Source organism: Oratosquilla oratoria, chromosome 9 (assembly GCF_046742065.1).
Source record: "Oratosquilla oratoria isolate Oo_2021 chromosome 9, ASM4674206v1, whole genome shotgun sequence".
NCBI classification, from domain to species: Eukaryota; Metazoa; Arthropoda; class Malacostraca; order Stomatopoda; family Squillidae; genus Oratosquilla; species Oratosquilla oratoria.
The window spans coordinates 72,780,292-72,805,050 of NC_134785.1; the positions used below are offsets into that span (position 1 = coordinate 72,780,292).

The 24,759-nt window shown below is 38.6% G+C and overlaps 2 protein-coding genes across 2 annotated transcripts; one reads left to right on the top strand and one right to left on the bottom strand.

Annotated features, from left to right (window-relative positions):
* The first annotated feature begins 8,069 nt into the window (after positions 1-8,069).
* On the top strand, positions 8,070-13,096 carry LOC143028599 (multifunctional methyltransferase subunit TRM112-like protein). Its single transcript, XM_076190930.1, has 4 exons — positions 8,070-8,334; positions 10,582-10,683; positions 10,786-10,878; positions 12,900-13,096. Exons 1-4 carry the CDS (start codon positions 8,257-8,259, stop codon positions 12,999-13,001), a joined length of 375 nt encoding a protein of 124 aa, XP_076047045.1. The 5' UTR covers positions 8,070-8,256; the 3' UTR covers positions 13,002-13,096.
* Positions 13,097-13,520: 424 nt separating this feature from the next.
* Positions 13,521-24,759, bottom strand: LOC143028598 (26S proteasome non-ATPase regulatory subunit 11-like). Its single transcript, XM_076190929.1, has 2 exons — positions 24,603-24,759; positions 13,521-15,583 (listed from the first exon to the last, which is right to left on the bottom strand). Exons 1-2 carry the CDS (start codon positions 24,685-24,687, stop codon positions 14,424-14,426), a joined length of 1,245 nt encoding a protein of 414 aa, XP_076047044.1. The 5' UTR covers positions 24,688-24,759; the 3' UTR covers positions 13,521-14,423.

Genomic DNA, 24,759 nt, shown 5'->3' on the forward strand with positions numbered 1-24,759 from the left:
ACCCCACCCCCCCCCCCCGCCCATTCCTCCTCATGCAATCACAACATCATCCATATACAACCATTCTCCACTCACCTCTGTCTTCCGTCCTCTCCCTTCCTTCCTCAACAGACATTCCCCTCTTCCCCAAAGACCCCTTCACCCCATCCATCCACCTCATCCTAGGACGTCCCCTCATGTTCACTCCCTCCACATCTGCCTTTCATACCTCTTTTACTAGTCTTTCTTCACTCATTCTTTCCATGTGTCCAAACCATCCTAATATTCTTTCATCAACCCTATCTCCCAAATCCTTTTTCACCCCTGTTCTCCTCCTCACCTCCTCATTTCTCACTCTATCCAGCCTAGTAACCCCCACCATACTTCTCAGACACCTCATCTCAAACACATTCAAACTCCTTCTCTCTTCTTCTCTTATGTTCCACGTTTCTGCCCCATACAGTGCTGTTGGCACAATCACTCCTTCATACAGTCTCCTCTTAGCATCCATTCCCAAATGTCTATTCCTCATTACACTCTTCAATCCACCAAGGCATTTACTCGCTTCTCTCAATCTACATTCTACCTCCACCTTCACTCCACCTTTTCCTGCTACACTTGCACCCAAGTATCTAAAACTATCCACTTCCTCCAGTCGCTTTCCCTTAATGTTCACTTCCAGTCTACTGCCACTTTCACCCCTTGTACATCTCATCACCTTACTTTTACCCACATTTATCTTTAGCTTTCTTCTATCACATACTCTCCAAAACTCTGCCACCAGCTTCCTCAATCCCTCCTCTGACCCTGCCACAAGCGCAGTGTCGTCCGCAAACAACAGCTGGCTCACCTCCCACTTTTCTCCATTTTCTTTAACCATCTCCAATCCCTGACCCACTACCCTAGCATTCACCTCTCGCACCACCCCATCCATGTATAAGTTGAGCAGCCAGGGCGACATAACGCATCCTTGACGAAGCCCCACCTTTACTTCAAACCCTTCACTCTCTCCATTTCTAATCCTGACACAAGCTCTACTACTCTCATAAAAACTCTTGACAGCTCCCAAAAGCTTTCCTCCTATCCCATAAATCTGCATAACCTCCCACAGTGCCTTTCTGTCTACCCTATCATAAGCCTTTTCCAGATCCATAAAAGCCCAAAAAACATCCTTCCCCTTTCCTATAGCTTTCTCACATATCTGTCTTACCACAAAGATCTGATCTACACAACCTCTACCTGTCCTAAATCCACACTGTTCCTCACCAATTACTCCTTCTGTTCCTCTCCTAATCCTCTCAATTAAGATCCTCCCATAAGCCTTCCCTACTACACTTAACAGGCTAATCCCTCTGAAACTACTACATTCACACTTGTCCCCTTTTCCCTTGTAAAGAGGAACTATACAGGCACTTCTCCAGTCCTCCGGTACTCTACCCTCTCTCCAACAAACATTAAATAACCTCACCAACCAGTCCACCATCACTGAACCTCCCTTTTTCAGACATTCTGCATGGCATCCATCCAGACCAGGTGCATTACCTGCTTTCATCATCTTTACAACTGCCTTCACCTCATCCTTCCTTATTTCTCCTCCATTCTCCTCACTCATCACTCTCATTTTCTCCGCATTTCCCACTGCAGCTATCTTTCCTTCCCTATCCTCCTTCACATTTAGCAACTCCCTAAAATATTCTGCCCATCTTCCCCTTACTGCCATCTCTTCCATTATCATCTCTCCATCTGTACCTTTTACCTTTTCTTCCCTACTTGATTCGCCTCCTCTTCCTCTCTTAATTTCTTTCAAAAACATCTTTTTATTACTTTCAAAACTTTCTGTCATACTCCTACCCCATTTCACATCTGCTCTCCTCTTTGCCTCCTTTACCTTTTGCTTTACTTCTCTTTTCTTTTCTTTGTACCTCTCATATGACTCCCCCGTCCTCTTTTGTAACCAATCTGTGAATGCTCGCTTCTTCTCTTCTACAACCTTCTTTGTTTCCTCATCCCACTATTCACTACCCTTTCTTCTATTTCCCCCTGTCCTTCTTGTTCCACACACCATCCTTGCACACTTTAAGACTCCCTCCTTGAACCATCCCCATTCCTCCTCCACACCCATCTCTGCTCCATCCTTTACTCCCTCCCACTCCTCCTTCAGCTTCTTTTCGTACTCCTTCTCCTTTTCATTCAAGGAGTTCACTCTAAGAACCTCCCTACCTTTTGTCCCTTTCCTCTTTCTCCATCTATCCTCCACTCTCAGCTTACCTTCCACCAAACAATGATCTGATATTCCCCCACCCTCTCCCCTTAGCACATGTACATCCTTAACTCTTCCTATCATAATCCTATTTACCACTACATAATCCATTAGCGCTCTATCTACCACCCTTCCCTCCACCACCCTCTCCCATGTGTACTTATGCTTGACTTTCTTCCGAAACACTGTATTTGCTATCATCAGCTCTCTTTCTAGACACATTTCCACCATCAACTCTCCACTACGATTCTTTCCTGGAACTCCACACTTCCCAACCACTCCATCGATTGGACCATTTCCCACCCTAGCATTAAGGTCTCCCAGTACTATTACATTGACATTTCTTCCTAAACCCTCTATGCACTCATTTAAATCTATCCAAAAGGCCTCCCTTTCTTCCACGCTCTTCTCACTGCCAGGCCCATATGCACTTACAAAGACCCACATCTCCTTTCCCAGTTTCACCTTCATCCACATTATCCTTGAGGAAACCTCCTTCCATTCCACTACCTGTTTACCTATCTCCTCACTTACTAGAATAGCCACCCCTTCCCTCCCTCGCCCTCTCTTCACTCCTGATAACCTCCCACTTACACTCCCAAACTTACACTCACCCTTCCCTTTCAACTTAGTTTCACTCAAAGCCAACACATCCATCTTTCTTCTCACAAACATACTACCTATCTCTTCCCTTTTACTCTCATCTGTACCACATCCACGCACATTAAAAGACCCAAACCTTAGGGTGCTGGCCCGAGGCCCTCCAGCACCCCTTATGCCTTCACTTTTCTTTTTAGGATATGTGCCCCGTGGGGCTACAGGGAGAAGGATGCCTAGTCCCTCTCCCCGTCCCTTTCTTCTCGCCTCTTACGATCCAAGTGGGATACTTGGTGGCAGTATTCTTTTCCCCTACCACAGGGAATTCCCCCATCACAGAAAGAGAATACTCAGAGAAATGGTACAGGACAGCAACAAGGGGTTGGGGGACAGCATAACGGAGGGACAGTCGTAGTATAAAAGTGTCATCATTTCTCTATGAACAGAATTTCTTCTATCATAGACAAAATGATGTGTGGCTCTGGTCCGTAGGGGCGCCCCATATAGACCCTAAAGTATCGACTGCATGCTACTTTGCCACAATAACAAGCAGCCAATACCCAGACGGGGTATAATAATAATAATAATAATAATAAGAATAATAATAATAATAATTAATAATAATAATAATAATAATAATAATAAAAATAATAATAATAATAATAATAATAATAATAATAATAATAATAATAATAATAATAATAATGATAAAACCGAACCACTGAACATCATATTCCACCGCATGGTGAGTCGTTTTTCGGAAGAAAAAAAAAAAAACGCTTGAGGACTCCACAACGCCAAAATACACCGATTCAGACCAATTTGAATGATTATCCCGCATCTTTGTAAAATGAATAGATAGGCTAGCTTAGTTTATTCCATACAAGGGGTGCCGTTCCCCTCTTTGATACTCTACTGCGCATTCTTTATAGCTTTATTCTCCCTTAACTTATAGAAAAAAAGAGAACAAAATGGATGGTAAGGGTTCGTACTTACAGACAACGCAAAGTTTGAAGAAAATGTCGAAAATATATCTACAAGAACCAGTCATGGAAAACTTACACCACGAAAAAATGGAAAGCAATAGAAATAAGTAAAATATTAGATCACATGAAGTATTCTGTAATAAGTAATTTACTTATATATATATGTATATGTATATATATATATATATATATATATATATATATATATATATATATATATATATATATATATATATATATATATATATTGCAAATAAACCACCTGAACACGTGATCAGAAATATGCTGGTAACCACGAAAGAGAAACACAGAAATCCCTTTGAAACTAAGAATCTTTTAGTCTTGCCTTTTAGTGAAAATCTTTCTCAGATTCCTCATTTACTGAAAACATGGAACGTTAATGTAGTCTTTAACAATTCACGCACATTCAAGAAATGAAATTGATTATTAAGAATTCTCCAAAAAATTCATGTGGTTGCATATACAAGGTTCCGTGTAAAGATTGTGGGAATTGTTATATAGGGCAAACAGGTAAACATCTCTCAACTAGAATAAAGCAACATAAATATAGTGTCAGAGCAGGACAAGACTCTAATGCTTTATTTGTGCACATGAGGGATTATAATCATTGTATAGACTGGACTAAGGCATCATCAGTTTTATCATGTAATCCTATTGTTAACAGGAACATTATTGAAAGTAGCCTTATCAAACAAACTGAGTCAGACAATTTGAACATAAGTAATGGTTTGTATAAATTAGATAATTACATAATTGGGAAAATTTGTAAACAATCCGGTATAGGGGATTTTGGTTAATCCCAAGAGAGGACAAATTACGTGTGGTTCCGTGTGGAGAAAAAGTGGGAGGTGAGCCAGCTGTTGTTTGCGGACGACACTGCGCTTGTGGCAGGATCGGAGAAGGGATTGAGGAAGTTGGTGGCAGAGTTTGGGAGAGTATGTGATAGAAGAAAGCTAAAGATAAATGTGGGTAAAAGTAAGGTGATGAGATGTACAAGGGGTGAAAGTGGCAGTAGACTGGAAGTGAGCATTAAGGGAGAGCGACTGGAGGAAGTGGATAGTTTTAGATACTTGGGTGCAAATGTGGCAGGGAAAGGTGGAGTGAAGGTGGAGGTAGAATGTAGATTGAGAGAAGCGAGTAAATGCCTTGGTGGATTAAAGAGTGTAATGAGGAATAGACATTTGGGAATGGATGCTAAGAGGAGACTGTATGAAGGAGTGATTGTGCCAACAGAACTGTATGGGGCAGAAACATGGAACATAAGAGAAGAAGAGAGAAGGAGTTTGAATGTGTTTGAGATGAGGTGTCTGAGAAGTATGATGGGGGTTACTAGGCTAGATAGAGTGAGAAATGAGGAGGTGAGGAGGAGAACAGGGGTGGAAAAGGAGCTGGGAGATAGGGTTGATGAAAGAGTATTAGGATGGTTTGGACACATGGAAAGAATGAATGAAGAAAGACTAGTAAAAGAGGTGTGGAAGGCAGATGTGGAGGGAGTGAACATGAGGGGACGTCCTAGGATGAGGTGGATGGATGGGGTGAGGGGGGTTTTGGGGAAGAGGGGAATGTCTGTTGAGGAAGGAAGGGAGAGGACAGAAGACAGGGGTGAATGGAGAATGGTTGTATATGGATGATGTTGTGATAGCATGAGGTGGGATGGGCGGGTAGATGGGGGGTGAGGTAGTATGTGTGAGCAAAATTTGACGCAGCCAGAAGGGATTTCTCCCCGGCCTCTCATTTTATGCAATGGGGAGACGGAGAGAGGGGGTCGCCGATTTAATGAAGCGGCCTTGCTGTGGATGTGCTGTGTCTTGCGACACTGCTTCTGACCCAGGGCAGTGGACAAGGTGCAGGGATGACCCGTCATCCAGGAGGTGCTAAGATAAGAGGGAGGGTGGAGGGGTGTGGAGTGTATTCAGGGATGGAATGGGTGGGAATTATCTTATGCCATTTTCTTTTTGGCTACCCCCCTTGTAAGGGGAAAAAAGCCTTGGTATATGATGATATGATCCGTGTGGGGGCATTGTGACCTCTCCTAATTTTTCCGTGTGGTGACCCTTCCTATTTTCCTGTATGGAGCCTTTTAGCTCTCCTAGGTTTATACTTTTCCGTTTGTATTGTCTTTGTATTGTACTTTTGTCTGTCTTCTCCCCTGAGGATGTGAATTACATGAAAGCGCTTGGGATTTCTGTGTTTCTCTTTCTTAAGTGGTTACCAGAATAATATATATATATATATATATATATATATATATATATATATATATATATATATATATATATGTATGTATGTATGAGAAGTATGATGGGGGTTACTAGGCTAGAGTGAGAAATGAGGAGGTGAGGAGAAGAACGGGGGTGGAAAGGGAGTTGGGAGATAGGGTTGATGAAAGAGTATTAGGATGGTTTGGACACATGGAAAGAATGAATGAAGAAAGACTAGTAAAAGAGGTGTGGAAGGCAGATTTGGAGGGAGTGAACATGAGGGGACGTCCTAGGATGAGGTGGATGGATGGGGTGAAGGGGGCTTTGGGGAAGAGTGGAATGTCTGTTAAGGAAGGACGGGAGAGGACAGAAGACAGGGGTGAATGGAGAATGGTTGTATATGGATGATGTTGTGATGCATGAGGTGGAATGGACGGGGGAACGGGGGGTGAGGTAGTGTGTGTGAGCCAAGGTCAATACATATGTATTGACCTTGGTGTGAGCAAAAATTTACGCAGCCCGAAGGGATTTCTCCCCGTCTTCTCCTTTTATGCATGGGGGGGGGGGGGGGCGGTGAGGGGGGTCGTTGTTTTTATGAAGCGGCCTTGCTGTGGATGTGCTGTGTCTTGCGACACTGCTTCTGACCAAGGGCAGTGGACAAGGTGCAGGGATGGCCCGTCATCCAGGAGGTGCTAAGATAAGAGGGAGGGTGAAGGGATGTGGAGTGTATTCGAGGATGGATTGGGTGGGAATGATTTTATGCCTTTTCCTTTTTGGCTACCTCCCTTGTAAGGAGGAAAAAGCCTTGGTATATGTATGTACGTTGGTCACGGATACTTTGACATCTGACAAACGTATAATGTAAAATCGTGGATGAAACCATGGACAAGGAGATAATAAAATTGTAACCTCATTAAGTAATCTATATTAATATGATGATAAAGAAGACTGAAAAAATAGGGAGCAGGGAGATAACTTACCAATTGTATTAAGGTCGTTAATAGAATTTTGTAACACCGACAGAGAATATATTTGATTGGGGATGTGAGATTCACGAGGAGATGGAAACAAATTTATTAAAAAAAATCCATACTGTCAATTTATGGACTATATTTTACCTTCAGTAGGAGGTAGACCTTGAAGCCCAAGCTAAGGCCAAATGTGAACTCCAGACTAATTGTGATAGTTGATAAATACGGGTATAATTTCTTGACGTTATCTTATTTCTTCGGTTCCCAGTTAGAGACCATTTTCTGTCAGTCGTGACATTCTCTTCCATTCCCCTCTGCTTAAATAATGCCTGCAGGTCTTCTCTCAGTTCTTCCAGTCCTGACATGTATTTCTCCACTGTCCCACCGACAGTATCATCTTTCCCTTGTTCTTCCTTTTCTTCTGGCGTCCATTTCCATCTTCTCTTTGCTCCCTTCCTCTATCCGTTCTTTTAATGTGCCCGGACCACCGAAACAGCACTGTTTAAATTTCTCATTATTAGCGTGTTTTTTTCGTGGCGTCTTTTGTGTTTCTCCTAGTTTTCCATCCTATCATTTTTCACATGTAGATTTATTTTAAACAGAAAAATACGCAAATCAAAACGTTTAAAAACGGCATACCGCCTTGATATAAATCCTCTTGTTGATAACAATTATCTAACCACTCATATGAATAATGGATAAAAATCTTCATCCGAATTACACATAAATACGTCCAAGTTATACATACATTTTCAATGTCATTATTCTAGTTTTTCAAAACCATTAAATCACAAATATGAACGATGAAGATTTATACAGAGAATAAGAGTAGTTATTTGAATTGAATGATACGTAGTTTTACTGTAAAAACAATTTTCCATTTTACAGGGAGAAAAATGGCTGATCATATTTTTTTCATATTTTGCATTGTAACATGAAATTAATAATGTTACAAGGTATCAATTAAATCAGCCACAAAAATTATGTTAGTAGTAATGTAACATCTAATTAATAATGTAACAAAAAATGCACTTATAGTTATAGCATTTGTAACTTTGTTTACGTCTGACCGCAGTCTGCAGCGGAAAGCAAGCGAGGAAAAAGGACTGGAATAAGCCAGACTATATTTAATGTGTTTAAATTAACACGCGCAAGAGTAATTGCATGTAATACATTTCGTGACCACTCTTCAAAAATAGTATAGTTAGTTCTTCACCATTTTTCTAACACTGTCCAGAACCATGAAGCTTGTAACTCATAACATGCTTACAAGTAAAGGAATAAGAAATGTTAAAACAGGGTTTCCATTGAAAATACAAGTAAGTTGAATTACTTTTATGTGAATGATCATATATAACATGATTTTATGAAGTGCCCACCAAAGCAATATGAATTACAAATAATTATACTTAACATTGTCACCATAGGCATAGCAGGCATAGATAGAGATGGAAAATAGTGACGAAATAGTGTGTGTATAATGTATAATTAGGGTTTCATATAGCAGTCAATTTCAATTTATTGTTTTCTGAACTACAGTGTAATGTTGAGATGGCCTTGGTAATAATCTCGTGTGAGATTTGATTTTTATTATTTCTCCAGGAAATAGTTTACACGAGTGAATCACCATAAATGAGTAATATTAATAACACCGTTATTGGATTTCTACAGAGAGAGTTGGCGGTCCTGGAGTATGGTCACCATGTTCAGCAACACTAGTTACTTGGTACCCTTCCATTGCTAAACATGACAAAATAATATTGTCAACAATCCATTACTTATTGAGATTAAAGTAATTTTGGTTCTATTCCAGTCTCACACAAAAACATTTTCACTTTTCTTTTTTGCATTTGAAAGATCCATTTATTGGTATGTTTTCAGGAATGCACATCTATGCATTATAGCATTAGATAATTAAATATTAAAGTTATAACACATCAACGTAATATACTTTTTTCTTGGTGGAAATCAAAAGAAAAAAAAAGTTGCTAAGAACAAATCCACTACCAAACAAAGCTGCAATCATAGGATGGAGATGCCATGTCTGTCTAGTGCTTAAAGCAAATATGAGTGGATACTGAGGCCTGGGATATGTCCTCAGTACTTCTGTTCTTGCATGGTACATATTTTTAAAACAGAGCTGAGATTCATGTGTTTCTTAAAGCTATGCAACTCCTGTACATCCTGTAGTCTCATTGGATACCAAAACCGGCTGTCAACATCCCTGACAATGATGATGACCTATAGATTTACAGATATTGTATTACTAGACACAGGTTAAATTAGAATATACAAATTTATCATATTTTCATTTCTTCGGCCACTGCATATATCAAAACAAAGATGACATCTCAGGCAGCCCCACAGTTCTGTTCATAAATGTACCGCTTTTAGCAACCTTTTCTGTTATTGATTTCCTCCTAGAAAAATGTATAGATGGATGTATTACAATTTACAAAATTAATATTTAACTTTGTAATGCTATATTGCGTAGGTATGCACTTCTGAAAATTTACCTATTTTTTCCTATGGAATGGTTGTTACATTAAGTTAGGTGAGAAGCTATTGGACAGTGAACTTTCATGTTAAATTTCAGTGTCTGCATCATTCTGGAGTTTTACCATAATTTATCTGACAATGATAAATTAGATTCTTGGTAATTTATTTTGATGTGTTTAGTATGGAAGTGTTGGGGGAGAAACTCTTGCTAATTTTTTGTCTAGTAAGCACAATTTTATCCCTTCCCCACCTCTCTGTTGATGAACCCTGTATAATAAATTACCAACAATCTATTGCCAAAAACTTAGATTACCATAATTTGAATATACAAGGGATTGCTGGTAATTTCTTTCCCATGTTTAGCCCTAGATGATTGGGGGAGGAAATGACATTACTGGTTGGGACCACCATACTCAAGAGTGCCATTTTTAGAAATGTAAAATTGATAATATCATGGGCCTGCTGATTTTGTCCTTATTACACTCCCTGGTCCTTCAAAGAGATGAGTAGAGTGAGGAGATGATGTTGATTACCCTCCACTACAAGAATGCATGTCTTAGGTTAGAAAGATAGGTAATTATTGTCAATCCACAAAGGATGATGAAAGTGGCTCTCACACTTGGTCATGTAGGATCACTTTTATTAATATAAGACATTTTATATGTTTCCAATTATATATCACTGAAAACATTTTCCATAGAGTAAATAAATGCTCATGATCAAGGTAAAGCAATAGTCATTACTTTACCAGTTGTTGATTTTTTTAGTATTAAACTGAGCTAAAGGAATTGCCACTCTAGCCTCCATTTTACCTTATGTATGGAGATGAAAAGTATCTACTCTGCAAAATTGTTGAAGATGGAATATATGGTGTTAGGTTGTGATATTATCCAGTGGCAAAGACCAGGTGTGGGGATTTTATCAATGTCAACTTTCAGTGGTATTCTTATTCTCTCTCTTTTATTTATTTATTATTATTATTTTTTTTTTTAGAATACCACCATTTATTTCTTCCTTGATGTTGAGTGATGAAGTATCATTTATTGCATTTGTGTTTGTTCTTGCAGGCTGATGAAGTACGAACCGTTGATATCGATTATAATCAAGAATTCATTGTACGGATGGTTCCCAAATTGGACTGGGATGCTCTTGTATTTGCGGCAAAATCCGTGAGTGATAAGTGTTTTGTATTGTTATTCACTGCTGTATAGGCTCTTGTGTAATTTTATTCAAATGTGAAGTAGAATCTAAAAGTACTGCTTGGTTTACAGGTGGGTCATCAAGATGATCTTCCAACAGCAATACCAGATGGCTTCGATAATGACATAGATCTACTTAAAAAACTGCACCACATTCTGTTAGAGGTATGGCAGTCATGCATTGTTTGCTTTGGTAAAATGCATTAGCCAGTTAGAGCATTGAAATGCTTTCCTTGAGCTGAGTGAAATTAGATAATACCCAGAATTTTTTTATTTTTATCTGCATCAGACATATTGATGTAAGTTTTTTTTTAATTCATCATCCTTGTTATAAGACTTAGCATGGTTTTCTTTTTCTTTATTCAAAGATAGGTCAACTGTTGCTTGTGAACTTAACCACTTCAGTATGATAATGCCTATGTAGGCATCATGAGGCGTGAGTGGGTACACGCGAATGTCAGCGTCTTGATTTTATATATATATATTTTTAATTATTTATTATTATTATTATTTTTTTTTTTTTCGTTTAGCTGTACATGAGTTACCCCTGGATTCTATGAACTGGTTTGATCATATTTTCTGTGTTTATTATTACTCAGAGTAAAAGAGAATGACTAATACAGCAATGACTTTAGGAAGTAGTGTGATGCAAATTACATATGACAGCCAATGCTGCATGTGAGAATTTGAGTCGTACTGAAGTGGTTAGGGTCCATGTAGTCTTTGATAAAGCCCACAGGGACTTACTGTGCATATTAATTTTTACTGAGGTATTGTCTTTGCCAGATTAGGTGAACAGGGTTGATGTTGGGTTTCTTGGGACTGTGGGTCTCCTGCAAGAGATTTAGGGCAATAAATAAAATAAAAATTTCTGCACATAGAAACCAAAATCCTTCTAACAGAACAGCATAGGAAAATGATTGGAACAAAATTCAATGCCAAAACCCAGGACAACTGGCACACTTCTTAATACATCTCACAAGCACTACCATCAGAGTGCAACATAAAACTACACCAGCAGCATACTACTCAAATATCTACCACAACGTACTACCCAAGCCACACAAATCATATACACAGAAACATGTTCACACCCAGATAAGTGATCAAGCCCTTCAAGAAAAACTATCACACTCAAAAGATTTAAACTGTCCTAGATGCAGCCACCACAAGACACAGAACGTCTCATACTACTATGCCCCACACTAACAATACCAAGATAATACACTATCTTCTTTAAGTGATTCACGGTCCGGATGCTATTGCCAGTTTCTTGGAGGCCACAGGTCCTCTGTAAGAGAGATGAGGGGTTACAGATTAATTGTTCTGTCTCTTCATGTAATTAGTGATGTCTGTGTGAAATGAACTGTTGGAGTGGCCATGTTTGTATCCATTTGTTTAGGGAAGGTGGACAGTTTACTTGTTTTTTATTCCTTTTTGCCTCCAGTATTTCCAAGTTTTGATATGGTGGGTGCCTTGGCCTATTTCTCTGCAAGTGAGGCCCTTGGTATATTGTGGATAGTGTCCTCTGATGTTCTTTTCCAGATTGCAAGATTCACAGGTCTTCTGCAAGAGACCAGAGGCAGCGGATTTATCCGAATTGTAATTTTGTTTTGCAACCAGGAGTGATTGAAAGTGTCTTAAGACTTTGCTTTTCAGCCCATTTTGGGGTATTGATTAAATGGGTAACATGCTCTTAGGTTTTACTAGTCTATGTATAAGGGAGGTAGCCAGTCAAGGCACATGCCCTCCTTCGCCCATTCTTCTCCCATCCACCTCCATTTGTTTCCCTTTCATCTTGACTCCTCATGGATGAAGAGTCATTTAGGAGTTAATGGAAAGAAAGGAAAGGTCGAGGTGGGTATGAGGGGAAGAAACCCTTGTTATATTGTGCATCTCTATTTACCAAGAGATTTTTTCCTTTAGTGTATAGACTAAAATCCAAAACCTAAAAACATGTTATTATACAGTTACCCCATTATGTGCCTATTTTTAGCAATTTTAAAATAATTTATGCCATTGGTTTCAGATATATATATACTATACATTTTATCCAATTTATTTCACACCTATAATGAAAGCCTCTAATATTTAATCCTGACCCAATTTTATTCTACAAAACAATGGAAGGTGCAATGCTACAATGTAGTAATTAAATGGAAACTAATTTCCTGGTGTGTTTACAGGTGGAAGTTGTCACTGGGGCGTTGGAATGTCCAGAGACCCGAAGAAAATTTCCCATAAGCAATGGCATACCTAACATGTTGCTAAACGAAGATGAAATTTAAAATGTACGAGCTAAAGTAATTTTTTTTTCTAAAAGGAATATCACTGCTTGTTTGTATTCTCAGTATAGTTTATTAAAAACTTAGAATAAATTAAATAGTTTTGAAATATATCCTCACTAATTTTTACCATAATGTAACTATAGTACAGTAGCTTAGTACTTTATCATGATCCATTCTAGAAAATGGTCCCAAAATTGAAGACAGTTTAATGGTCTGCTGGATACATGTTTATCAGGGTGATATTTTCACACAAAAAATCTAATTTCACCTTATTTTCAATTTCTTCAGTTGGGTTGGTCAACTACCATTTTTTTTATTTTTTATTTCTTCTTTCTTGCTAAAGTATCAATTTGTTCAACCAGCAAGACTTTGAGACTTGAACAGAGGTTCTACTGTACATTTCTTTTTGAAGGTTTGGGAGAGCCTGGGGATTGCTTCCATCCATTGTGTAGTTACAGGTTTCCACTTTGGAAAACATAGCAACAATTATTACAAGAAAAGGTGTAGGCAAAGCATTGGTATTCTCAATCTCTTTATTCCAGACAAGTTTTCAATTATACTAAACATTGAAAATTTCACAAATCCACACACACTTGTCTAACAAGTAATAACAAAAATATTCAATAAGTTATTAAAGAAAGACGCTCACCTGTCTGCATATTGAAAAATCTTTCATAAAGAGATAGTTAATACAAAATGTAATGTTTGCACTCCTTTTTGTTTGCTACCAAAGTGGTTACATAATTTACTGATTTTGTATCTGCTGTTATTATATATATATAAAAAAAAAAGGTCACGGAAACTAAACTTTGTACATACCATTTTTTTTATTATAAAATATTTCCACTCAAATAGCTTACATAATAATGGGAGAAAGGAGCAAAAATAAGCAAGACAAGACCTGCGGCGCCAGGGGAGCACACACATCTGGACTGCTGGAAGGTCATTTGGCTCGTATTACTCAACAACTTGTCCTTTGTCTTCAGTTCTGTACATCTATTCATCAATCGGCCCCGGTGCTGACAGAAAACCTCAACTTCCCATATGAATTTTCCTTCCTTTATAATAATAATAGTTTATAAAATTCATTGTTAATGGCAAAAGTTATTACGAACCCTATTTACATGACATTGTCCAACACTTGTATGACAAGTATTACATGAATTAGGGTGACTCCACTTCCTATTTCCATGTTGAAGATAAAAGTCAATTTAATGCTTGAGTAGACGGGAACAACCGCCAATCAGGATTGAATATTTGCTGCATTGGGAGCAGTGGCACATAGTTGCAGCCTCAACAAGGAACCAGTCGTCTGCAGTACACAGCTAACCACCCAAACCAGTCAATATGGAGTTAAGTTCTTATTTTTGTATTAAACAATTGTACATTTTTAACATAACCATTCTCTACTAGAACAGCATTTTATGTTAGCTTCTTTGCTTTCTGATAAAGAACATCTACAACCTTTTCCATTGCCTTAATTGTGTCCAGAGCATGCTCATAGGTTTTATCCTTGGTTGTTGCCTCCCATACAATAAGAACACCTGCCCCTTGATCCAAAATGCCAGTTAACTTTGAATCCAGAATCATTTGTGACAACTTGCGCTCTACCGTGTTCTGTGGCAGGCCAATAGTTTCACTAACGTAGGCCACCTGTACTCTACTGTATGGTTCAATGATTCGACACAAATTCTGTTCAAGCATATTATCATATAGGGTCTTGAGATGAGCTTTGACAATCATATCACCTTCTAGCTCTTCCTTGTACTGTTCAACAGTCTTCTTGAAGTCTGCAAGTGATCTCTTGCTGCTTGCAGCAGCAATACTTTTCATGGCCTCAACATGACTCCCGCTATGTCGCAATGCCAACTTGCCACTGACAATGTTGTGTACGTCCTCAGGGCACTGCAACATTATTTTACACAACAACATGTATTTCAGTGAGGTAAGAGCCTTTGGACTATCTATGCTGTCATAACCTTCAAATGCCTCATAGAAATATGAAAAGGCCGTTTTGAAGTCTTTCTCCTCTGCAGCATGAAGGATGCCTGACTGTAGATCAAGTGCCCCTTGTAGCTTTGGGGGACAATAAATGGCATTTGCTGTGGTGCGTGCTGATGTGAGAGCAGCTCTAGCTTTAGGAAGGTTACCTAAAGCATGGTAGGTTTTGCTCTCCAACAACTGTACTTCAACAAGCAAGTTCTTGTCATCTAGTTTCTTCAATTCCTTGAGCAATTGGGAACCCAGAGCAAGAGCTTCTGTATACTGTTTGGTATCATAAAATAGAGCAATAAGCCTGGCCTCCAAACTCTGCCTGAGGAAAGTTCGATGTTCAAGTTTTGCCCATTCAATGTTGTCTCGACAGACCTCAACTTCAAGTCCTGTGCCAGCTTCCATGTCCAAAAACAGATCTACCAGGGATCTGACAAGTTTGGCTGCCTTGGCTTTTGACACATGGGTGAGGAAAGGTCGTGTGTCTTTGATGAGCTGAGCCAACTGTTGTGCCTGGCCAGCTTTCTGGTACTGCTGGGCCAAGTTCAAGATGCCAGCTTCCCTTGTGGCAACATCCTCCTCTTCAGTTTCTGGAAAAAAAGAAAGGAAGTCAGTCTCGTACCCAAACAGAGAAAGTTTCATTAGGAGATAATTAACTTAGAAATGTCTAGTGAAAAAGGAAGTGGGTGTGAATGGAAAACTGGGGTCATGTTTGTTTTTCTGACAACTTTTCTTCTAACCTAACCTTGTGAACCACTTTGGGTATGCCTGCTGCATAGCCACAGCTTGCCGGCTCATGGCAAAAACCACATTGGTGTCAAGAAAACATAAATGACCCAAAAGTTGCAAATGGATGAGGCAATAACATCCCAAAGGGATGGTCTTGTATGCTCAACAAACTGAGAATGGATATAAGATGGGGGGGATTTTGCTATATAATAAAAGTGGAGGTAAACCAGTGTCAGGCCCTGTACTGGCAGAGCTGCCTTGCTTTACTGCTTTTGACCCATAGAGTATGATAAGTACAGAGATGACCTTTCATCCACAAGGTGCTGAGATGGAATGGTCAATAAATGGGTATTTGGGTGAGTATGCTTTGACTTAGTAACCTCTACCCCTATAAAGAGGAAAGTATGTTCCAAATCACTCATACTGAGCTACTGACTGTATTTAGTCAATCCATTATGAACTTGACACAGAACAGGATTTATTCCTGATTGTTCTGTGTATTTTTCAAGTGGATGTGGGGGTTGGGGGATGTCATGTGATGAAGTAGTGGAGGTAAATCAACTTTGGCTGATGGGCCCTGCTGTGGTAATGCTGTGCCTTGCTGGAAGGCCTCTAACCTATAGTGTAGCAGGGTACTGCAATGACTTCATCCAGAGTTTAAAAGATGAGAATGGGCAACAAGCATTTCTGGATGGGGGTAGGGTGAACTGTGTCATCTCCCTAAAATGGGGGGAAAGGATCCTTTGAGGGTGAGGTAGGTAGGTGTGTGTGTATTTACCTAGTTGTATTTTGCGCGAGAAGAGCTATGCTCGTAGGGACCCGCAGTTGTATCTTTCCGCATCCAGTTCTTTCTTAAAGTCATGTATAGTTTTAGCACTCCCTGTTTTCTCTTTCAATTTATTCCATGTATCTATAACTATGTGAAAAGCTATTCTTTTTCAGATATCTTCTGCAACTGTCCTTCTTAAGTTTCTTTTTGTGTCCCATTTAAGTAGATCATCCTCATCAAGGATTTCCATCCCTTTCATAATTCTATATATGGATATCAAATCGCCTCCTTCCCTTCTTTGCACCAGTTAATAAGTTTAGTTTGTCCAATCTTTGTTCATATGTCATCATGTTGAGTGTTGGTGCCATCTTTGTTAGTGCTCTTTGAATTCTTTCTAGTTTTTTTTTTTTTTTTTTTTTTTTGGTATTGAGTGTCAACAGTGACACTGTATACTCTAATTTTAGTCTTATCAGTGTAACTAGGATTTTCTTCACCATTTCCTCGTCCATGTAGTTTAAGGCCACTTTCATTGATCTTATTAAGTTATAGGTTTCTCCAACTATTTTGTTTACATGTTTGTCTGGTGTCATGTCACTGAAATGATCACTCCTAAGTCTCTTTCTGAGTTTACTTATGTAACTTCTTTTGTTCCAATTTTGTATTGAGCAGATATTCTATTTTTGCTTTTTTCCAACTTCCATTATACTACATTTTTTAATGTTAAAATTCACTTCGTTCTTTTTACTCCAATTCCAGACTTTGTCCAGATCTCCCTGAAAAGATTTGCAGTCTTCTTCGTTACTCACTCTCTTCAATAGTTTTGCATCATCTGCAAAGAAGTTTATGTAGCATTTAATTCCTTCATCCATGCCATTTATATAAATAGCAAACATTACTGGAGCCACTTTTAATTTTTTCTTCTCTCCTATTTTTTGGCTTGAGTTTCCATTTTTCTGATGTACCATTTTCTTAGCCTCAGATCTACCACTTAAAAAAAAAAAATCCTTAGCCTCACTTCTCAGTTCCCTATCTTTCTCCAATTCCTTGGTACATTTCCTTTTTTATCCATACATTTTTGTATTTTTCAGTTTGCTAGTTTTGCTGCTTTTGATAGTACTTCTGCTATCATTTGTATTCTTAGTTTAATTTTCATTGATCTGTGATTCTTTTCTTTTGAGTATGTACCCATCCTGTGTACGTCATCGATTTCTGTATCTAAACTTTGTCCTTCTTCTTGGGCCGCCTTTAGAATCTCCTTTGCAATTTCTTTCTCTTCCTTTTCCCTTTGGTATTTGTGTACATTGTGTTTTTCATTAATACCATAAACCACAATGCATTTCTTTTTGTCTACTGTGTCTTTCACCCAATTTTCCTTCTCTTTGATCACCTTGATCACCGTTTCCAATTTTCCTTCTCTTTGATCACCTTGATCACCGTTTCCAATTTTCCTTCTCTTTGATCACCTTGATCACCGTTTCCTTTGCATTCTCTTCTACCTGCTTCTGTAACATTTCTGTGAATGATAGTTTTTTAACTTTCGCATCTTTTTCCCCCTTACATGGGGGGGTAGCCAAAAAGAAAAAGGTATAGAAACCACTCCCACCCATTCCACTCCCCTCCACCCTCCCTCTCATCTTTGCACCTTCTAGATGACGGGTCATCCCTGCATCCTGTCCACTGTCCTGGGTCAGAAGCAGTGTCCCAAGACACAGCCCATCCATATCAAGGCCGCTTCATAAATTCAGAGACCCCCCTCTCCGTCCCCTCATGCAGAAAAGAAGATGAGGAGAAATCCCTTCAGGCTGTGTCAAATTTTTTCTCATACATACTTCCTCACATTGTGATACTTTGCACTAAGTCAACAATATTTAATAAATCGTATACAAAGGAAGTACTACAATCGATGGTAATATACAAAGTAATAACCACAGAACATTCAGTATTAAAAATTTCACACAAAATAGGACTTGTTAGAATACATCTACGGTAAAAGTGTAAACACGTATACTCTGAGGGGAGGTGTGCAGGTATTTTCCTAGTTGTACCTCGTATTATACGGGAAGGGAGCAATGCTCATGGTGACCCGTCTTTCTATCTCTCAGCATCAAGTTCTTAAAATCTTGAATAGTGTTTGCACACACTTTCTTTGTCTTATTTGTTCTAAGTATCTATCACTGTGTGGTAAGCTATTTTTTTCTTCAGATCTCTTCTGTAATTATCTTTTTTTAGTTTCTTTTCGTGTCCTCTTGCTTTTCCATTGTTACATTTCAATAAATCATTCTTATTTTGATTACCATTCCTTTTATAATTCTATAGATAATAGTTCTCCTCTTTCCCTTCTTTGTTCCAGAATTAGTAATTCCAATTTGGACAGCCTTTGTTCATACTGTATGTCATTTTGGAAAGAGTTGGTGCCTATTTTGTTGCTGCTCTTTGTATTCGTTCTAATTTTTTATATTCTTTTTGGTACTGGGTGTCCATAGGTTTGCTGCGTCCTCGAGTTTTGGTCTTGTTAGTGTATTTTTTTTTTTTTTTATCATTTCCCCATGTGTGTGTGTGTTTTGTGCAATTGCATCAAAGGCCCTTTCTCCTTAAGTAGGGGGCCTATTCAAAACACAGTTTCACCCATTTAATGACCATTCTCTAAATGGTGTACTGATATATATATATATATATATATATATATATATATATATATATATATATATACAATTAAACAAGTATACTAAATATATATTTACATCATAGAGTAAATAAACAAATTAAAAACAAAAATATGTAGTATGAATTCTGCCTTTCTCAAAATATGAATCAACTGTTGTCTAGGCAGCTGTCACCCTGTCTCTTTATCCTACCTCTCTGCATGTGTATGGCTTCCTTATATTCTGGGAGCATTTCTGACTCCAAATGCATCACTTATGTAATATACTCACACAAAACTCAATAAAAACCTCTTTACATCAAAATAATGAAGCATCTTATTATCTATATTTTAACTATAAATCATGGAAGGTGAAAGGAGTGAACATGTGGGAGCAACAAAGAATGAGATGGATGGGGTAAAAGGGGCATGTCTGTGGAAGGAAGGAAGGAAGAAGGCAGAAAATAGAGGTGAGTGGAGAATGGTTGTATATGAATGATGTGAAGCAAGGAAGGGAGTGGGTGGGGGAAGGGAGAAAGTGTGAACGATATTTTGACACAGCCCAAAGGGATTTCTCTGTCTTCTCTTTCTCTGCATGAGGGGACGGAGAGGGCGGGGGGTCACCAATTAAATGAAGCAGCCCTGCTGTGGATGTGCTGTGTAATGCTACATTGCTTCTGACCCAGGGTGATGGGCTAGATACAGGGATGACCTGTCATCCATGAGTAACAAGCTAAGAGGGAGGGAGGGGAGTGAATGGGAGTAGAGAATATGAGGATGGAATTGCCAAATACAATTCTATAAAAAAAATGCAGATTCTCCAAAAAAGTGCAGATTCTTGTCAATGCCCATTAATAGGTACACCCCAAGTCATTATGTAAAACGGCCTTGCTGTGGATGTACTGTGTCTTGCTGCAGTGCTTCTCACCTGGGCAAAGGCAGGAAGTAGGGTTGACCCTTCTTCCATGGAGAGTTATGATGAGAGGGAGGCAAGGGTGGTGGATGGGAGTGCGCCTTTCACTTTGCACCTCCCTTATAAAGGAAAAGAAGCCCTTGGTATATAGATAAAGTATCTGTTCATGCTGAAAGCAGCTGATCATATTCTGCTAAGTGATGGAACCTGAAGTGAAGACTGCCTTGATTCAAGAGTGTGAGATCCAATTCTTTTGTGAGTGTTTAGTGCTTATGATAATTGTGTACAGTTCACACCTGCTCACCATCTTCAGGTGTAGGCCTATGGACTATCATGGCCTCCTCTATCTCTGTTCAAAATGGTTCCTTTCTCTCCCAACCTTGATGTCCCCATGCTCCTCAGACCCTCCTGTATGTTGTTTACATATTTAACAGACATAACTTAAAATGTATTCTAGAAGTTTATTGAAGGTTTTTTTCCCATCAGGATTAATTCTCTTGGCATTTGCCAGTTCCAATTCGTGTATTAAAATCCCAAATACATTAGCAGGGTTCCTCTATGACCTTCAGACGAGATAAGGACTCTCCTATCCTAGTTTAAAGCCTATAATAATGTCACTTTCCATGTAATAAAGGAGAAAATATGTTTACTACACAAAAATAACTCAAACTTGACAAGGGTCGATATTTTGCCAAATGGGGAAAGATATGGTGCACAAAGACCCTTTACCTATACCACATACAATACATATACCAGTTGAAAATAATTATCTTACTCTGTCTAGTGTACTGGGGGATGACTGCAATGGTGGCAATAAATATGAAGGTGTTTCATAGTCCTTATATACATCCTGTCACAAAATCATAAACTAACAAGATATGGATAACAAACTTCCTGGCTGACTGAGAGTAATGTCATGAGAATAACCATTTATTGAGGACCAAAAGATTGTACAAAAAGTTCCCCAAGGTGCAACTGCTATCACCAACACCAAGCTATTCACAACCTAGTGTACAATATCAAAGCTGTCACCAATGCAGATGACCTTACAACACCAGCCTAGCACCAAACTAAAACAAACTAGAACTTTGGCTAAGCAAAAATGAAATGTCTGCTTCTCCTTAAAGTCATCAGTGACATTGCTAGCCCAATTCCCCTGAATCAAAGAAACATCCAACATTCTGATTAAGCCAATCCCCCCCATTGGACAGAAACACTAAAATACAGGATTTCACCTTTGATATCCATATGATCTTGGCCTATACATCAGACCACACATTGAAAGCAAACAAAAAATTTAACATGCACCAGAGATTTGGGCAGCAAAAAGACATGATTGTTTCTGTAAGAAACAAAAACTATGCACCCATAGCATATAAAAAAATTAAGAAAAAAGACATCCTACATACAACACAAATAATCTTTAAGAAAAGTAACTGGCTACACTAAAACATCCCAACAGAATGTTTACACACCCAAACCCCTTCCTCACATGAAAATAGCAGGTACAAAGTTCTATGCAAGACACCCTCCCACCTTCAATGCCATATCACACAAATGCAACTCACCAAATAAGAAAAGAAAATAAAAGAAAAAGAAAAATCAGGAAAAAAAACATTCTACTCGAAATGATAAGAGATGCATAGAATAAAACTAGCCAGATCCCACCCCATCACTTCAACAAAGATGAAGAAAAATACAATACAGAAAATGAAATACTTGTATGCACAAAGCCAGGACAAGATCCATGTTGGCTCAAATGCAACAAAGGCTCTCACATATACGTTCAACCTCTCCTGGTTATGCAACAAAATCCCAACAATCTGATGGTAACAAATTACCAATAAAGACGAGAAATCTGCAGACAATGAGAAAGTAATGAGCAATATTATCTCAAATGGAGCGTAAAACACACTATAGTCATGTGATTTTGTGTTTTGATGTCAAAGAAACAGGAAAGGGGGGGGGGTTGATTGAGAACTAAAGAGGATCTCAGTCCTAGAAAATACAAAAGAATGCCTAACGAGGACAAAATTGTGAGTATCCTAATGTGGAACAAGTGGTTGGGGAGCAACCATCATGAAATGCACTAACATTAGGAAAACTATATATGATGAAGTGACATGTTTAGGCTGTACATTAATGATGTCATTCAATGCTCTATGTGACAAAAACTTACCCTGATTATCAGAAATGTGCAAGTTGTACCCACAATCACAAGCTTTCTAAGTGCAAGGAAACTGAGGTGTGTAAACTTCACAAACAAGAACAATCCAGATAATCAAAGGCAAAGATAAACCAAGTAAATTATATGAAGATGAAATAGCAAAAACCAGGAATAGAACAATTTATCAATGTGAGAAAGAAAGAGAGAAAGAGAGAGAGAGAGAGAGAGAGAGAGAGAGAGAGAGAGAGAGAGAGAGAGAGAGAGAGAGAGAGAGAGAGGAGAGAGAGAGAGCAAACATGATTGCCTGCATATAGTGGTTCTACAAGACAGACAGTACAACTATAAATTTTCAAAACCTGTCAACCCCCTCACCTCTATTAGGTGTTGCTCCTAACAGAGTCATGGTAAAGGCTAAGATAATTATCAACTTCAATTATTTCTTGCACCATTTCACATATGAACAACTGACAGCTGGTGACTGCTCTCCACTCCTTTCAGCTTGTGACACAGCAAGTCCTATACCAATTAATCACAGACAAGAATAAAACGTTTCTTCTAACATAACTATGGGAGGGGCTGAGGGCTTTTTCCCATTACTGTGGGGCTACAAGTGTCTCCATTCAGTGTGTGAAACTTCGGGCAATGATATTATGTACATACATACATACTTTATGCATAATTTTGTATTTAGCCACATCAGTAGGTCTTTTATTATCATCATTTCCATTTTTCTTTGTGGCTACCCCCCATGTAGGGGGAAAAAGCCTTTGGTATATGGATATATTTTTCTGCTGAATCTTTGTATAATACAGCTACAACCATATATCAATCACAAAGTTTAGAGCAGGTCTCGCAAAGGGGAAGTGAATTCCAAGGGGTGCCAGAACTGTGGACAAGGTCATTTTGCCAGACCACCAGATGGAACTTTCTACATATTTAGTAGTCTCACATTTGCATAAACACGGCAAAGGAAACACGGACTGGAAGTGAAGCATTTATTCCTGACATTTTATCTATTGACTTTGAGAAAGTCAATAGATAAAACGTCAAGAATAGACGCTTCACTTCCAATCCATGTTTCTGCAGCTTGTTCACATGGATATTCATCAGTTTCACGTTTGCATAGCACCTCTAAACACCATGCTTCGTCAATCTATGGCTCTGTGGTAATTTGCAACATTCAAAATAATATTTTACTGAACAAGGTGACTGGTGTATCAATTCTAGGTATGGCAGTACGTTATAAGCCAAATTACTTACATCAAACAGATGAAACAAAAATACTGTATATCTTAGATAAAAGTATATATGGTAATATTTTTAATTTAACTTAATTTGCCAATCTTCCTGATTGCCAAATAGCTCAATACAAACTTCCTAGAATAAAATTTCTAAAGTGATGTAAATATGTGACTACCGCTGGGGCCGCACACTATTTCAGTGAATAGTGTCCAACTGATGACCAGGTGGTCATGAGTTTGATTCCCGAGACCCCCAACATGCTCGTTGCATTAGTTCCTGACAGCCCTGGCCAGGCAGAGATCCAAACATTGGTCTTAAAAGAAAGAAAAGAAAAGGAGAGAGAGAGAGAGAGAAAGTGGCTCGCCTCAACTGACAGGGTTGCCCTACCTGGGGTTTCTCACTTCCCACTTTGTGGGAGTGGGGTGGTGAGTGAGTTTACTATGGAAATTGCTTGCTCTGTGTCCCCTCACTCATCTTAAACTAAAGTGAGAACCTATGTTTCCCCAACTCTGTCTTAAAAGAGGTTTTCCTCTACACAGCATATGAAGGTCCAAATCATTCATTGCATGAAAATAATCATAAAAAAAATCCTCCAAAATTTGTGGAGACCCAAACTTTCAGATTACCAAAATCATATTACCTCTACAACTAACTTTTCCTTTTGGTTCAACAGAGTCTGGTAAGAAATGGAAGTTTATCAATGGTGTGACATGAAAAAACCATCTCCTTCATTTCTCCAGTAATCACAAGAAAATGTATCTTCAATACGTACGTTTTTCCCTTTAAATAACTTCTAACATGATAATCTGTAAACTTATAAAGTTATAGGCTAGCCTTCACATTTAAACGGAAGTTAATTTTCCAAGGAAACAAGGTGTCGAAACTAGTTCCTACACTCCCTAGAGAAACATCCCCTGGTCCTCCTGAAATGGGCGTACCTTTGTAAACCCACAATAATCTATTTAAAAAACTCCTAAATTATCTAAATAATAAATATTGTTTATATTAATGTGGTCCGAACTCAGGAATGAATCAGCCGATTTGAAGGCTGGCATGTAAACACATGCTACTTTTGCCTATTTAGAATACATGACCCCACTTAAACTGTATGATCTTACAACATTGTTAATAAAGTTTCAATTACTTACCCATTTTATCCAACAGCTTTGGATCTAGCTCCATTTTGGAGACAGATAGCTGAGGAGTCCTCTCGATCACGGCTGCAGCGGCCATTTCTATACGTCACTGCTGATGCTTTGACCAAACGGGTAAAACCAAAATCCGCTAGATATGCTCGACTTGAAA

Bases quoted from the DNA above. Each gene is read 5' to 3' on its own strand.
- LOC143028599 (XM_076190930.1), top strand. From the start codon at position 8,257: ATGAAGCTTGTAACTCATAACATGCTTACAAGTAAAGGAATAAGAAAT. The intron at 8,335-10,581 runs GTAAGTTGAATT...TTGTTCTTGCAG, and splicing joins GGTTTCCATTGAAAATACAA to GCTGATGAAGTACGAACCGT. The intron at 10,879-12,899 runs GTATGGCAGTCA...GTGTGTTTACAG, and splicing joins TGCACCACATTCTGTTAGAG to GTGGAAGTTGTCACTGGGGC.
- LOC143028598 (XM_076190929.1), bottom strand. From the start codon at position 24,687: ATGGCCGCTGCAGCCGTGATCGAGAGGACTCCTCAGCTATCTGTCTCC. The intron at 15,584-24,602 runs GTAAGTAATTGA...CTTTTTTTCCAG, and splicing joins AAAGCTGTTGGATAAAATGG to AAACTGAAGAGGAGGATGTT.